Source organism: Ambystoma mexicanum, chromosome 7q (genome assembly GCF_040938575.1).
Source record: "Ambystoma mexicanum isolate Mex_15411 chromosome 7q, UKY_AmexF1_1, whole genome shotgun sequence".
In the NCBI taxonomy this organism is placed as follows: domain Eukaryota; kingdom Metazoa; phylum Chordata; class Amphibia; order Caudata; family Ambystomatidae; genus Ambystoma; species Ambystoma mexicanum.
In genome coordinates this window covers 462,217,485-462,235,595 of record NC_090941.1, presented here as the reverse complement: position 1 = coordinate 462,235,595, position 18,111 = coordinate 462,217,485, and the positions used below count along the sequence as shown (strand labels likewise).

Below are 18,111 nucleotides of genomic sequence, written 5' to 3'. Positions count from 1 at the left end.
TACATTTCATCATACAATCATACTAATTTGCATTCCTCATTCATGCCTCATTTCATATAATATTCACATGTGCCGCTGATAAAAACTGATTTAACATGTGCAAAGGTGGTTGTGGGCCAGCCATGTCCCAATGAAAGATTAGCATGCCCTCAAATTCAAATTGGCATGCATGATACATATGACGGCCATTGACAAAATGCAAAAATCAATGCACAAAGGATAGAACTCTGGCGATAGTCCCACTGAGTGCCATTCATGGAACTGAGTTATACATAACATGGATCTGCAGGCTTCTTACTGTTCCTGACACCAAACACATTAGTGCCCATAATGGCTATATTGGTGCTGTAATGCTATTAAATGATTGTTATTCCCAATACTAAAGCATCCATTGAACAGGAATTACACCCATGTGAAAGGTACTGATATTTAGAGACTAACATTACTTTTATGTGCTAGCATTATCTTTGCTACTTCACATGGATACCAGAAATATACATCCACCAATTGCTGTATTGTGGCAAGGCAATCCCACAACTTCCATTGTGGATGCTGTGCTGGTGTTCCCTCCACATCACCCTTATCACTAGCAGGTGGAATTATGATATTGTGAGGCATCAGCACATTGTGCTTTATGCACACATGATGGAGGGTGGAACATGCAATGAAAGTATGCCCAACATCTATGGTGCATAGATCAGGGCACCACTGGTTCTCTGGAGACAAAGGAACCTTGGTTTTAGGGGACCAAGGGTCCACTCAAAAATGCCAAATGTTTGAAGGTGGGCTGCATTGTGCTGTCTCTCTTTTGTGTATTTCTGTATGTATCAAGAGCCATAGCAATAGTGGAATGCTGACTTCACCTCTATGGAAGTTGGTAAGTTGATGATGATTCCATGAGTCCAAAAGTGTGGTCATGGCAGACATGCATGTTTGTTAGTGCAATGCATGGTTGATTGATCAAGATGGGTGCTCCTGAATCTCTAGCACACTGCACATACGCTGTGGACTGTGCCTCCATCAACACAAACTCCCTGTGCTCACCCCCTAATCATCAGATACTCCCTGTGTTCAACCTCATGTCCAAGCACATCTGTACCCACCCCCATCACCAGGCATATCTTGTGTTCACCCCACTTTATTTATTTATTTTATTTTGTTTATTTATTGTTTGATTGTTGGGCACTTATAGAATAAGAGAAAACGGTTTCAAAGCACCCACAGGGCACAAGGGTGGGAAAAAGGAACATTAGAAACACAATACTTAAGAGCAGAGGGGGTAAAAAATAGAACGGTCAAACCTACTATGCCTTGTGAGTTTTCAGAACGTACAAGTGAAGCAAGCAAGAGCGAAGAGTGGGTAAGTGATGGGGATTCTTAGCTCATGGGTGAGCCATCATTGCAACTGTTTGATTAGCAGAGGAGAGAAGAAGGGAAGGAGGAGGAAAAGAGGAAAGTCTTAAGGAGCTTCTGGAATTCGAGAAGACCCTGCTCAAGGCACAGAAGGAGGAGGAGGCTATTCCATAGGAGAGAGCCTGCTGAGGAGTGTGAACACCACCTACTCTCTGTTTAGCAAAATGCTTTGCACACAGAGAGTTGGTGCCAGAGGAGCCTAGTGGTCTAGAGGGAGAGTATTTATTAAGATAAAGTTGCAGCAACCCGGAGCCAATGAAGACGTTTTAGTGCAAGAGAGATGCAATCCCTGGGCTTAAGGCTAAGAATAAGCCTTGCTGCCCTGTACTGGATTAGCTGGAGGGGTCGCAGAGTGGAAGATGGTAGATTCTGGAGGAGGCTACTGCAGTAGTCAAGCCCAGAGAGAACTAGGGCTTGGGTCACATTGAGCCTCTGAGGGAAAGTGAGAGAAGCTAAAATTCCTTTGAGAAGGAATAGCTGAAAGTGGGACCACTTGGTAATGTCCTGAGTGTGAGGGGGGGGAGGAGAGAGAGGAGTCAAAGATGACTCCAAGGTTTCTGGCTTCAGTTGAAGGCACAGGGGGAGAGCCCAAGGAGGAAGACCAGAGTGAGGGAAAGAAGGAGGGTGCAGGGGTCCTGATGGGAAGGATCTCAGTTTTACAGGCGTTGAGGCAGAGATCATTGGAGGCACACCAGGACTGGATCACAGATAGGCAGTCAGGGAGGGTGGAGGGTGCAAGAGGGTCAGCACGGAGTTTGAAAAAGAGCTGTGTGTTGTCCGCGTAACACTGGAAGTAGGAGGAGAAGGAGGCAATGAGGCATGCAAGGAGAGCAAGGTAGATGTTAGAGAGCCAGGGGGATAGTATAGAGCCATGGAGGACACCACAGCTGCAGAGGGAAGGAGGAGAGGATAAGGTGCCCAGGATGACTTGGGAAGAGTGGCTAGCGAGGAAAGAGGTCAGCCAGTCCAGTGCCCATTCTGAGATACAGAAGTTATTGTGGAACCTTTGTAGGAGGATGGAATGATTGGCTGTGTCAAAGGGAGAGGCGAGATCGAGAAGGATAAGGACATCTGGGGAGTTGGAGTCTAGAGATGCGAGCAATTCTTCACGGGTAGAATGCCCAGAATCCAGATTGATGTTTGTGGAGACCACTAACAAGTTCAGTGAGTGAGTTGAGTTGGGGCAAGGCCAGCTTCTCAACCAGCTTCCCCAGGAAAGGGGTGATGGAAATAGGGTGGTAGCTGTCAGGGCAAGTATGGTCTGAGGATGTTTGTTTTCAGGAGTGGGCGCACAAGGGAGTGCTTAAGAGGGGATGGAAAACATCCAGTGACAAAAGATTGATTACAGAAATCAGCGAGAGCAGAGGCAAAGAGCTGATGTTATCCTTGATGGTCCTGGATGAGCAAGGGGAGACATGTTTACAAGAGACCTACTTGGAGTGGAAAACGCTGGTAACTTCTTCAGGGTGACAGGGGAGAAGGAGGAGAAGGAGGAAGGAGCAGAGAGGAATGGAGGTGAGTGGGTGTGGGATGGGTTATGGGGGAGTATAAAAAGAGTGTTCAGGATGCCCTGAGTTTTGTTGGAAAAGTGTGAGGCCAGTGCATTGCAGAGGGCCTAGGAATGAGATGGTGAGGCAGAGACTGCAGAAGGGTTGTCTAGTACCCTGCAGATCGTGTTGTAAGATGAGCTGGAGTCCCGTGCCTGTCTGTGGGCTCTTTTCTTTGCATGGATGGTGAGTCTGTACAGCCTTTGGGGCAGGTGGCAGGCCAGTTTGTCACAGAATGAACCTGAGGTTAGCTACTTCCTTTCTGCCGCCCTGCACTTTCATTTCAGGGCCACAAGTTTGGTGTTGTACCACGTGTTACGCTTCGAGGCAGGTTTCAGGTGGATCCTCATGAATGGGGCAAGAATGTTAAGAATATTGGTGATGGGCAGGTGGAGGTTGCTGAGGGCAGAGTCAGAGGTAGAGTCAGAGGTGGGGGGTAAAGAAAATACATGTGTTCATATGCCCTCCTCAACAGGCCCTCCCTGCACTCACACCTATAATCAGGTAATCTCTGTGCTCACCCAACATCACCAGGGACTCTCTCGTCTGTTGACCCCTTTGTGTCACCCTGTATGCTGGCAGGATACCGTTCTGCAGAACAATGACATCATTTGTTGAACCAGTTTCCTTGGCACATCAGTGTGCAATGGTTATGTTTGCATCACAGATCATCTGGATCAGGGTGCGCTACTGTTTCGGATTTCTGTAGACCTGTAATGTCATGTGGAACAACAATCTTACATCAATCTCTTTCTGAGATATTTTCGATATCAGTTATCTCTGCAAACTGCTTGGGATTGGGCTTTTGGGCTTGCTATTTTAATCTGGATTCCAGGTTGAAATCATGTGGTATTTATCATATCTGGTATTTCCGAGTCTCGACATGTGGAGTTCGCTTGCATGCATTGTGGCACAGTTTGCATGCGTGAAAATATAAGGTTTCACATACACTACTTTCGGATGCGCTTTGCAACTCTGAATTGTGTAGAGTGGTCAAACATCCAGTATTCACAAATACTGGTTGTTTTACCACGGCCGCTAATCGTGTGATGTCCCCCAAGGTCTATTTAATTAACTCACTATTAAACTAACATTATTTTAAACAGCAAAACTCCAAAACCCATGTCACGCCTTATAGGTCTCGGAAGATGTCATTATCATTTGAAATAATCACGTGCCCTCAAGTTATGGGCGAAGGTGAAGCTGGTGATCACCGTTATCATCACCCTATAGGTGACCATTTAACACCCATGCTAGCATGCAGAATTGTGGTTCCGTTTATTCAGATTACTTAGGCAAATTCGTTTTTATCTCTTTGTTATTGGTCTAATATTTGGTGATTTCACACATCATTTTTATCTTTCAGATTGAAGGGTATACTAGATCAATAGAGATTTATGAACATAAGATTCGAAACCTTTCACTGAAAGTTGAAATCATGGAAAAGACCAGTGTATCGTACAGTGAACTAGACTTTGAAATTCTGAAAATCGAACTCGCAGAGATTGAGCGTGTAATCATTCAACTGAAATTCACAGTTGGCAATGGCAATCAGTTAATCGATCAGCTACATGTAGAGGTGAGTTTTCTTCAATATCATGCAAATGGCAAATACGATTGCAAGTCATGAATAAAAGAAGCAGAGCTGTCAAATAAAACTATCCAGGGTAATAGACCAAAGGTCCTCACTGACCCATATGGTAATATTTCAGTTTTGAAGAGCAAAAATGAAACATTTAGGCCCTGATTCCCATTTTGTTTAACCTTATATTAATGTGCACATGGGGTTTGGCTAGTGCATAATTTGTGCTCGAGCATGACCACCAAGACATGCCCAGATCACTTTTGTGAAAACCCTGATGTTCTCGTGTCTATGGAGCATGTATGCTTTGTGCATTTTTGCACATGTGTGTTTCTTGAAAATATGGTGCAACTACAAGCTTGAGCAATGGTAAATTAGTAGATTGGGGATTCAAGGCAGCAGACAGAAATATATTTCAATGTTTGTGGAAATATTGACTGTATTTATAGCGAGAAGAAGACATCTTTGCACCCTCTATGGAATATTTTGTGTGATGAATACCATGTTAGATCATGAGTAGATGGAGCTGAGGGCATCAAGTGTGATGGGGGCTATCATCCATGTTCTGATGCAGGGCCTGGAGGGGGTACATGAAAACCTTCTGGGCTTCTCATCCTATCCCATCCATGTGATTTCATCCCATCATCTTAGCTCTCCCAGTTTGTCTTGGGTCCCACACCCTTATTCTTGGACCAACTCTGTGACCACCTTGTGCATCTTCACATTATCTCCCACCAAACTAATGTAGAACTGTGGCAGTCACGAAAGGAAAATGGAATTGCTATGAAGGGAAGAAAAATAAACCATGCTTTAATTGTCAAGTAATATCACTCTTCAACAGCAGTTCTGAAGTATTAAGGTATTTAGAGAACTCAGCACACACCTAGCTGCAGCTTGGGACAACACTTACACTCTCCAACAGCTGGCTGTTAAAATAGCTAATGTCTTCTTGGATAACATTACAAATATCAAAACCATCTTTAAGAATAATAGTCAACCCACAAGCCAGCCAGAAGCCAACAATCATGCATAGTTCTCCTAAAACAGTCTAACCAAAGTTCACCAAAGGAGATAGTGGAACTGATAGAAATGATGAAAAATTATGAACCACTGGCGGCGCAAACAGAACAATGATATGTAAGTCTGATAAAATACTGTTTCTCCTTGCTACCTATACATATGACTAATGTGCTGTGTCCTTTCATCTCTGATAGAATTGCTCCTGCTTCAAACATTCATCCAACTACCCTATGCTTCTGAATCCTAATGCTGACCTGAGTAGTCTTGAATACTATCAACCAATTTCCCATATTCCCCTCAAGGTTAAAATATGGAATATGATATGATATGATATGGCTTTTATAACGTGCCTATAAACTAGTGCTTCAAGGCGCGGGAGACACTCATCACTATCCAACTTACTGAATACAATGAAATGTGACACCTCTTCGATTCCATTCAGTCAGTCTGGACTAAGTGGGGACAGGTGGTCCAGTCAGCGCATTTGTATTATTAGTCCTGATGCACATATTAGAGTGAAAACAAGTTAATGTTTTTTTTTTCCATGGGCAGGATAATAGGGTAATTAAAGAATTCGAATGGTCCCTAACTGTGAATCAAGACCAACTTCAGACCCAAACATATGTGGGAAAATGATAATTTGACATCGAGGGATCAATTTACAGCCTAACATAACCATGCTTCTGATCTTCAGGGCAAGTACTACATGTTGAACCCCACTTCTCAATTAATGTAAGCATCCTATTAATTGTAGCTGAGGTATGATAGATGTTCAAAGTTACACAGAGGTTGTTCCTTAAGATTTGTGAGTTGCAAGCTGTTGTGCCATCACAAGAGATGTGTTAGCACTATTCATATGCCATCCCCAACTCATTGTTCCAAAACTGATTTTGTAGAGGTAATCTACATTTGTAAAATGGATTTTCTAGTTAATATAGTTTAAAGTATTTTTGCTATGAGATAACCCTTCATTTTATTTCTGTTATGCTCAAAGGTACATTTTGTATCATCCCTTTGCCTGAAAGTTCACAAAGAAACTTTTATTTAAACTAAATCCTGAAAGTTGTCTTGTGGAATCAACATTGATTTTACTGAGATGACTCAATCTAGCCAATTACTTGTTACCTCCAAATTCAGTGGAAGCATTTCAGAGGGCGACTGACTTTTCCAGATTACTATACTTATGTAAACACTTTGGTCATATCCCCCGTTTCCATGCACTCAACACCTTCCCTTAGCCCATGGTGATCTCTAGCCTAACTTTCCACCTGTATTTTGACATGAAGCAACGTAACAACATGTCTTATATAAGGTGAATGACGGCATGCATGGTTCTGAAGATATTGGCCTAAAATAAATCTGGATTAACCTAAAACTGCATCAACAGACATAATGCAGTCTAATGATATCTGCTGAAGTCCATAGGAAAAATATCCATTTGTCATAGGTTGAACAATCTTATTCCTGGCTACATGAACATGTTTTCAATTATATATTGCTACAAACATTTGGAAAATGTTAGAGGGTTATATGCGACTGTGTGGGGGTACATGACAAGGAGTGTGGCTAATCTAATAATTTGCATAGAATAGCTCTGTGAGTTCAAATCTTGCCACAAATAGCTGTGTGCAAACAGTTATTACAGCTTTGAATCCCAGTAAGGCTAACACTGCCCTTCATTCTTCAGACATTCATATATTGAGTACCATCATACATGTCAATCAAAGAGGTAGTCTAGAAAAGGAAGAAATCTAGCATGATGCAATGAATACTAACCAGATGTTAGTATTTGTATTATTGCTAATAATGCTATTATCATTAGTATATCCTGGTTCCTTTCTGGCAAATTCACAGTTCCAGTCAAGTGTAAGTATTTTACTCTGCATAGAAGTAAAGGATCCAGTGGAATGGTGAATCTCGAAACACTCTCATTTGTTTTCATAAATGGTATATTGACTGTGAATATTTTCTGTATCAGCTTCTTCATTTTCACTTTGTTTTCCTTATGTCTAGTTATTCTCCAAGAGTTTGGCAAATCGATAAATGATCTTTTAAGGTTGAATCAGGGGTGTTGCCTAAAATTGGTATGATGGGTTCAATGCACACTGAAGCATGGGGGTGCCAATGGGCATCACTGGTAAGTGCCTCAGTCAACTTGTCATGACTTCCATCTTAACCTTCATGCCAGAGCCTAATCTTCACCTCAACAGTGTTCTAAATGCCAACCTGAGGCAAGTTTTGTGGCAGAAAATGGTGCTGTAATCGAATCAAGGCGCAGGAGAAAGTTGCAAGAGAAACAACTACTCCTGAGCACATGGCAGAATTTTTATCAGACAGAAATATGGTCATGGTCCACCTCTAGAGGGATCCATGTGATTACTGTGCAGCGCAAAATTGCAAATCTGAAAATCTCTAATTCAGAAATCGTGCTGCGCATTGATCACATCCATCACTTTAACCAGCATACCCGCATCCGCCTACCCCTTCCCTCTCACTTACCTTTTCGGCAGCACACAGTGAATGGTGCCACCGAATCTCCTGTAGTCCTGCAGCGTCAGTTACATCCCGGCAACATGGGACGAAGCTGGCACCGCAGGGTCCTATCTTCCATTGTTTAATATTTTTTGTTTTCTTTATTGTCCCCCACTTAGAATTTCATAGAAGCAGGGGACACCCCTGCAGCCCCTGAGCCCATAATGGTGAACAAGGGGAACCGGGGACAACCCTACAGCCCCCGCTCCCCATGTTTGGCATTATGGGCTTCAACATTTTTGTCCAATCAGGCAGCTTTTGTTCCCTGCATATTTGGGTAATACCCCTCTAGAGTATCTGTGTACCAATATTTACTACCCTTGTGTGTATGATAAACTTTAGACTCTATCAATATTTCCCCTACAGTTTCATCACTACACCAACAAATATTTGCACTTGATATATAGGGCCTCATTACAAGTCTGGTGGTAACCTGCCGGTGCTACCAGCGGGTTGCCACTGGACTGTAAGATTGAATCTGCTGCTTTATATCCCAGTGCTGCTGGTACATTGCAAGTCCCGGCAGGCCGGGATATCAGGCAGTGGATTCGGGAAGTCCCCATTCCTGTGGAGTCCTATTGGACACCACGGGAATGGGTTCACGGAAGCACTGGCACCATTGCTTTGGAGTGTGTTGCCTGTGACTGCCGAAAATCTTTTGCAGTGCAGCAGTCTTTTTTTCATTTCCATTGGTGAGGAGGAGCAAGCTACCCTTTAAACACCAGCATACTATGTGGAGCATAGCGAAGTGTGGCCGCAGCGTGTTGCCTGTGACTGTTGAGAATCTTTTACAGTGCAGCAGTCTTTTTTTCATTTCCATTAGTGAGGAGGAGCAAGCTACTCTTTTAACACCAGCCTACTAGGCATAGCGGAGTATGGCTAGAGTGTGTTGCCTGTGTTCCCTGTGACTCAAGGCTCTGCCTCGCCACTGTGAAGCCCATTAAAAGCATGGATCTGAAGTCAGCGCACAGTGTCGACCACGGTGTCTTGCAATGCAAAAGCAGTCAAGTTTGTCTGCAGCTTACCTGTAATGCCTCAGAATCTTCACTACTCTCAAGGGATGACCCGGCGGTGTCCAACACTGCCTCATGCACTTCACAAGGTATGTGTACGCTGAAAAGCAATAGCCCTATTTTACAAACCTTCTTGTCCACGCCTAACATTGTGGTTGCCCAACACAATGAGAAATTGACTTCCCTAAGCCCATATCAGCTGAAATCCAACATTCAAGCTTCTGTTCCCAACCAATCTGCATTGTTTGAAAGTAACATGCGCAGCAAACCTGCAGAGAAACTTAATGCCCCTCCCCAAGAACCCTCAGTGGGTCATCCGCCCCTGCCATCTGCTGCCCCATGGAAGGAAGAAGGTTTTTTATGACTAGTTCAAAATCTCTTCAAAGCCCCTTCGGCTGTCTCAAACAAAGAATAGACAATAGCAACTGCTCGGCCACCCAAACTGACGGAGAAGTGTCCCATTTAGAGCTCTTGACTGCTGCTACTGGAATTGCCGAACACCCACTTACAATAGAATTAATCAAACAAACAATAGACAATAGCAAATGCTCGGCCACCCAAACTGACAGAGAAGTGTCCCATTTAGAGCTCTCAATTTAGAGCATTGTCAAACACCCACTTCCAATACAATTAATCAGTAACACACTTTCAATCCAGCTGCAAGCGGAGGCCTGTCCAAAGTCCTGTGAGCAAGCCCGACTTGGCATCAAATCAATTATTGTTGTTGCAAGTACAACATCACTGGAAAAATTGAAAGTAGTCGAACTAAACTCAGACTCAACCACAACACCCCCAGACATAGTGTTTGAGGATGAAGAGCATGAGACTTGGTCAATAGCCATCGGGAAGGATTCAACTTTGGGTACTTCAGACCTGTTACCAACTAAAGCTCAAACGCTGCGATTAAACATTGCAATGCCCGAAGTCAAACCAGCAAAGAGAAGGAGGATGAACGACTCAAGTATGAATGAAATATCATCAAAAATTCAAGTTGAACGACAACTCATTGATCATCAGGCATACAAAACAAGTAAAACACAAGTAGCAGCAGTGACCATTACGCGGTCCTCTATGCCAGATTCCTCGACAACAAACTCCTCCTATGCCTGGAGTGACAAGAGCCCCACGAAGAGATTGCAAAAAACAACTAAAACCTACATGCGTCAGACAAGGGAGCCAAGAAATCCCCAATCTTTGCCAATCGAAAGCCATTCAGACATCACTAGTTCACAAGCCTTTTTGACGTCATTGCTTACCATTTCTCATGCCCCCTCCCTAAAACTGTATGAAGCCATTAATGACAATCCCAAAGATCAAGCAACTTTAATGGCCATGATGAATTCCAAACTCATCTACGTTGAATAATTCATAGATAACACTAAAGAAACTCGAGCCTCAGACAAAGAGACTCAAAATAACATCAGGAATGATTTGATGACCCTATAGAAAGAGGGCGGGGAAGAGAAAAAACTACTGCTCGGTTTGTCCAAAGACTTATTAAGAGCAAGTATACAGCTTCTTGAAGGCAACGCTACAAGGCCAGCCGTAGAAACTACCCCAGAGAAAGGCCTTGACAATGTTAATGAGAGCCATCAACCAACTAAAGCACAACCAACTCATGATGAAAATCCTGTTGTCTCTAGTTTAAGATCTAATCTTCGGGTCGTATCCCACAATCAAGACCCAGAAAAAACCATGTTAGCCACAATAACCCTTTCCTCTACAGGCCTGCTACCCATGCAGCACCAAGTGCCACATCCTAACAGTAGCCCATTGACAACCTCAAAGATAGCTGAAGCGTCAAAACCACTCGTAGAGGACAACATAATAGAAACATGAGTTTAGAAGCACAAGAATCCCAAGATGAAAAGCAACACTACTCGATTTTTCATTCGAAACCAAAGCAAAAACTGAATGGAAAAAACTGTTTCTATATAACAACAAAAAACACACAAAAAAAAGCATCACCAGTGAAGAATATTAAATCAAATAGTTCAAGGAACTTCATGAGTAATCCAAGGTTCGAAGTGACAGCTTTGACCTCGACTTCACAACACCCACAAAGCTCAAAGTCTACATGTGTTACCTGAGATCTGATTACACAAAACAAAATTGTCCAAATTGCTACAGAACCACCTATAAATAATGACATCGACCAACACTTAATAGAGCTTTCCGGTCTATGATGATGAAGACATCCTAACAAACTCTGAAAGTAATGACACTTCATATTCATCCAATGACGATTCCATCAGACACTCTCCGCAGTCAACAAGAAGAACATTCACCAGCACGGGTCAGGAACGAGACTAAAACAACTCACTGTTCCTGATATTAGCTGAGAAAAGGGATTTACTTAGCAGAGCCTATAAAAAAACAAAATATAAAGTCTGAGGACAACAATTAAAAGAAGAGGGACACCTAATGATAAGCCAAAAAGATAATTCAAACTTAGTCTCTAAAAACCCTCCACAGGCGAGGGCAACAAAAAACTGAATTGCCTGAACTCTCAAGTAGAACGGCAAGATGCCACTGGAAATAAACGGCTAAAGAAAAACACAGGCATTCCCTACTCAAACCGGCTAATACTTGAACGTATCCTTACCACTGAAGATGAATTAAAATCGAAAGAACATTTTTGATTACTTTACCATGTTCCAGAACTCACAGCAGTTACATCTTTGGACATAATAGTACTAGAATTCTATGATGAGGAAAGACTCGGCTGTGTATGCCTTCATGTCCCTCCAGCTCTAGTTTATAATCATCTATTAGAGATCGCAACAGCCCTAAGATCCATGGGCTTTGACATAACAGAGAATAAAACATGTACAACACAATCTAAGGAGGAAAAGGCCACATACAAAAAGACTGCAAGCATAAGTGCCAAATAATACCAACAAAAATGCCCATTAAGAAAAACTTAGTGTACTCTGAAGACACGTTCAAGGCTGAAGCCCAACAACAGATCGAAAACACCAGTGACATATATCCCCTAAAAATATCCTTTAACACTGTGAATGGGACATGAAAATCCACATGGGAAAGACCAACAGAAAAATCTAATCTAAACAACAATGATTCTTGCGATGGCTTGCGAAAGCCCTGTCTTCTGATCAAGGAATTAACAACAGACTAACGATTAAGTTACCATCCTCTCATGGAACACAAGGGGGTTTAACCACCTGTTCAACAATGTAAATCACACAGGAAACAATTGGGAAATCATATGTTTGCAAGAAACCTGGCTAAGACACATCCCGATGGTCGATGGCCGTTCAGTATATCTAAACCTAGCAAACAAGGGAGTAAAAGGCAGCCCTATGTTGGGATTGTTAACTATCATAACAGAAGGTTCAGGTTTCATGGTAAAACAAGTGCACAAACCCAATTTGCATATTCAGTCCCTTCTAATAGAAGTAAATGATTACAACTCTTCAGAAAGACGTTGGCTAGTCTTGATCAACTTATATTTGAATCCAGCTGATGGTAGAACAACAGACTTTAATGAACAAGTCATAAACATAATTGACAACTGGACTGTGAAATATAAGAACATCATGATCATCATCTGTGGCGATCTAAATGCGAATTGATTTATATATAAGGATATATTTAAACTGCCTGTTCAAATGTCAAAAGCAATAGAAAAAAATAGAGCTATCACCTGCCTAAAAACCATGCAGACCAGAAACATACACATGTTAAATGGTAACATTCCTGGCAACATTTGGGGAGCATCCACTTGGAATCAAGGTTTGTTGAGTGAAGCACTATACTACTTATTGGTGTCTTTTAATATTCTCCATGAAATCAAATCTCTCGAAGTGGTTAAGACACAAGCCAGTGATCACCAAATTAAATGATAAAGGTAACATGGACTAGAACAAAAATGCTGGCCAACTTTAATTTAAGTAGTACTGGTAAGAAATACACTACGCATTGCTCCAACAGAAGTCCCAATTCTTACAGGAAAGTTGAGAATGCTGATCAACTCTGATGAAGCAGCAATAGGCTATTAACCTATTCTTATCAACTACAGAGAACAGTAAACCATGAAAGGAAAGCCCAGCTTCAAGCAGAAGCACATTTTTGATCAAGAGATTGCAGACCAAAAAAAAGAACTGCAGAAAGATCTGAGTTTTACCAAATGCAATAAGAGCTGACAGATGCAAGAAGCGAAAACAACAATTTAGGAACTGGATCACATCCCACAAGTGCATCATGACCCAAAATGACAGGGAATTAATGCTCAAGGACATCTAGGAAATAACTCAAGAAAGTTTTGGGAATTTGTACACCATCTGGATGGAACACAAAATGTACTATTGTTAAATCCGATACCTGAAGAAATTTGGTCTCAATAATACTGTGAGCTATATGCTGCCGCTCTAGATAAGGATACCAAATTGAAAAAGATCAAAGCAACTTCATGGTCGATCCCATTTGAGAAGTACAACATTTGACCTTAATCAACTAGGCAAGCAGCATGAGAGCCCCGGGCCCAGATGGGCTATTAAATTCTATCTTGAAAATGGACCCGGAAAATTGGTCGGAATTTTGCTATACTCTATTTTCTCAAATAATGAGAAATGCCAGCATTCCACCTTTGTGGAAATGCTCAATTTTGGTTCCCATATTCAAGAATGGAGCGTACGAATCTGAAAAACTATCGCCCAATTGCCCTCTTGGACGTGCTTGGAAAAAGCTTTTCTTCCATGCTTTTAAAGCGACTAAACAAATGGGCTTCCGATACTGAAATCTCTGACCCACGACAACTGGTTTTGTTAAAGGTGAAGGGTGCAACGTGAATCTCTTTATTCTAAATATAATGAAAGAAAGATGTATAAGCACTAAAAGACCACAGTACCTCACCTTTATAGACTTTAAACAAGCCTTTGACAGTGTTGAGCGAGATCGACTGTGGGCCAAAATGGTGAAATGGCATTGCACTTCAGATTTACTAGCTGCAATCATGGCCCTGCATGAAGAAACATCTATCCAAATAAGATTAAACTCTGCCGGTGCACTGAAGAAAGAGATTAAAACAGCTAGAGGGCTGAAACAGGGCTGCCCATTAGCTTCAGCACTATTTATCCTTTTCATCTCTGACCTGAAGATCACATTAAAACTGCCAATAGCGCGCCCCTCAACACTAAACGACTCACCTATTGGTTGGATGGTCTATGCTTATGACTTGGTCGTTCTAGACCAAAACCCAAAAGGGTTACAATGAAGCCTCACATGCCTGCAAGAATACGTCCACCAAAATGGTTTAAGAATACATTTAGAAAAATTTCAATTCTTAATATTAAGAAACTTGCATGACAGAAACAGCAAAAAGCAGATCTTTAAATGGACCATGAGGAAAGAGTCAGTTTGCATAGTCGGCACAACCAAATATCTAGGATTGTGTGTTAACGCTATCAAGGATGAAGGCACCCAAATCATGGAACTTAAGTGGAAAACAAAGAACTTAAGAGCTCAATGGTAATTTCTCTATAAGAAATATGGACATTGTTCAATGATACCTGTCATTAAGTTTTATAAACAAAAAGTGACTCCTATTTTGACATACAGCGCAGAGACTAGTCTGTCAAAAACATGGGAAACATGGGACCTGCTGGAGGGATCCTTTGGGAAAAAGATCGTGTTCCTCCCTAACTGTTGACCTATAGCCCTAATAATATATGAATTGGACCTACTGTCTTTGTACAGACGAGTAGTATGGAATTAATTAGCATTATTTCCTGGAAAATGATTATGAATAATGTTCCAACACAGTTTAGTGTTTTAAAAGGAACCATGGGACATCTAACAGATTGGACCGTAAAATCATGGACATCAGAATGTAAACATCTTCCAATTAATATTAATGCGACTGAATGGACACTTGTGAACAACCCAGAAGGGGTTTAAAACAAAACTATGGTGTCTCGATTGCGAAGAAAAAGGCACCATAGCAACCTTCATCTACAAAAACCTATCAGGGTTTTGAACACTGTGCCAAAGTACCTTACAAAATTCTGAAGTGCACATCATAGAAATATATTCTTAAGAATCAGACTGAACATCCTTCCAACAAGAGATGTCCTCTTTTTAAGACATGACACTGAAATAAAATATGCTTGTTGTAGATTTTGCAAAAATCATGATGAATCCCTAACCCACCTGATGCAAATCTGCAACAAATTAAAATTGCAAATATCTAAACACATAGGAAAATAAATCATGGAAAATCATAATTTTTCTCCATAAGAATGGTGGGAACACTGCCACGGAGGCCATGATTGTACATACATGTTTGCAGTAACAAACTTTCTACCAGAATTATTGCAAATGTAATAAGTCTTATGATATCATGATGTGTTATCCTGTTTACACATAGAAACTAATGAATTTTAAACAAATTGCTGAAGAACTAATGGAGCGATAACATGGCAATTTTAGTAAAAATTTTGTAATAAACTGAATACTTTTTTTTAAACATCTTTTTATTAGCATTCTTTTAAACAAAGTACCATACAGTTGAGATCACTGCACACACGTGAAGCGTGCTTTTGAGCATAGTTCCTGTTACATACGTCATGTTTAACGTAAAATAACGATTGTAAGCATTAAACACGCTTCACTGTGTTGCTTCCCCCCACATCCCCTCTCCCTCTTGATTCCCTTCACCCAATCAACAACAACATCAATGTTTCCACCCTTCGTCCCAACTATGAGTTGCTCCTGTGCGTTTCTGTCCTTCGTGGTAGGGTGTTGGTGTACGAATTGCCCCTGTCGCCTTACCGATTTATCCCGTATTGTGTTGCTTGCCATGCTTATATAGTTCGATGTCTCCTACCCCCTTCCGCCTCTTATGTGTATAGTTCTGTTAGGTCCCTGAATTTTATTGCTCTTGTGGGGATATGTGTCTGCTGTCTCGCGAAAGCCACACGCTCCATTCTACAGGTTTTCAAAAGGAGTGTGGCTTGCTCGGCTGAGGAGGGAGGGGTATTTGCCGTCCAGTGGGTGATAAGGAGTTTCCTAATCATAAATAATAATAATCCTATGAGTTTGCGGGTTAGCCCATCATCATGCCAGTCATCAGCCTGCGGCTCCAGTAGCATCACCTCAGGTGTGAATGCGACGGTAGCCCTGTTGATGTCGCCTATCTGCCTATGTACCTCCCTCCAGTATGGGGAGATCACGGGGCACTGCCAGAGTACATGTCCCATTGTGCCAGTGGCACCGCACTCTCTCCAACATTTGTTTGTTTGGGAGATCCCCATCCGGTATAGTGTTGTAGGTGTGAAATATAGCGGTTGCAGTATTTTATATTGGATGTCTCTATTTCTGAGGTTGGTGGAGATTAGTGGTATGGCGTTGTAGCATTCCAGGATGTCTGATATCCAAATTTGAACCCCTAGGTCATCGGACCAGATGTGCGCTAGTGTGTGGTTCGGTCCCAGGTTGTTCGGAAGTGCCATTCGGTAGAATGTGAGGAGGTGTGGAGAGGATTTGAGGTGTCGCTCCATCTCAATCTGGCAGGGAGCTGGGGTCGGTGTCTGGGGGGGATGTGCACTGTGGTGACATATCATGGTACACATTGTGTGGTATGTGAGCCAATAGCCTATGTTCAGGCCGAGTTTCATGCATGCCTCTTGGAACGTCTGTAGCCCCCCCCCCCTTGCATATGTCCATTACTCTAATGTTGGCCACTCTTGCTCCTGCTTGTGGTGTGTTCTGTGAGCTAGCCCGTAGGTTAACACCTCCTGGATGCTGGACCATGGTGATGCGTGCTTGGTTTGGACCCCTTAGCACGGTCCTGAGTTTGTGCCATTGATTGATTGTGGGCCCTATTATAGGGTGTTTCTTTATGTTTGGCGGGAGCCTGTTTGGGGGGATGGCCATTATTTCAATTGGGTTAAGTGATTTCATCAGCTGGAATCGTCTGATGCGTCCAGCCAGCGTTTTATCCAGCACACTTGAACCGCTTGGTAGTAGGACTTAAGAGATGCTGCCAGTCCACCGTTTGCCTTGGCGGCCTGTAGGACTTGTAGGCGTATTCTCGCCTTCTTCCCTTTCCAGATAAACTTAGCGCTTGCTTTGTCTAGTTCTTTCAGGGACTTGGGTGTCAGGCAGACTGGGATCATCATTGCAATTTACGTTATCTTGGGGAACAAATTCATTTTCAGGGCGTTTATCCACCCGGTCAGGGAAAGATTTAGGGTCGCTGATGTTACCGAATGAGGCACTTATGTTAATGCCAAGATATTTAATATGGTCTGTTTGCAGAGAGAATGGGGCTAGCCCCCACCCCCAGGGTCCCACGGGATATCTGAGCACACTGGCATGACCTCAGATTTGCTCCAATTGATTTTATATCCCGCCATCGGGCCTATCTCGAGTAGTAGTGTGAGAGGGATGTTGGACCTTTGCTAATGTAAAGTAGCATGTCATCCGCGTAGAGAGACACACGGTGTTCCTGGCCCCCCTGTATGATGTCTGCCATTCCCCGGTCTGCCCGGAGCTTCATCGCTATTGACTCTATGGATAGTCGTAGAGGAGGGGTGACAGCAGCACCCTTGGCTTGTGCCCGATTGTAGTTTGAATGCGGGGGAGGTAATGCCACTGGTTACGACAGAGGCAGTAGGGCCGGTATATAGCAGTTTAATCAGTTGAACCAGGTGAGGAGGAAAGCTGTATTGTGGCAAGACTCTGAATGTGGACTACCACTACACCTTGTCGAAAGCCTTTTCTGTGTCTACTGCCAGTATTTTCGCTTCCTGGTCTCTATCACTTGCTACCATGTGCAGCAGTCTTCTGATGTTGTCGCTTATTTCATATGAAGCCTGTTTGGTCTTTAAAGATGATGCTTGGGAGGCTGATTTCCATATGTCTGGCCAGGCACTTCGCTAGAATGTTGGCATCTGCATTTATAAGAGATATGGGCCTATATGAGCCGCACATTTCTGGGTCCCTCTCCCCTTGTGAAAGACTATTATGTTTGCGTCAAGCA

General features: G+C 42.5%; 1 protein-coding gene across 1 annotated transcript in view; it reads left to right on the top strand.

The window, feature by feature from the left end:
- OLFM4 (olfactomedin 4) overlaps nt 1-18,111 on the top strand; it is a 154,493-nt gene that overhangs the window by 67,023 nt on the left and 69,359 nt on the right. The window contains exon 5 of the mRNA XM_069639496.1: nt 4,327-4,539. Within this exon, the coding sequence (XP_069495597.1) occupies nt 4,327-4,539 (213 nt within the window). The remainder of the gene's footprint in view (nt 1-4,326; nt 4,540-18,111) is intronic.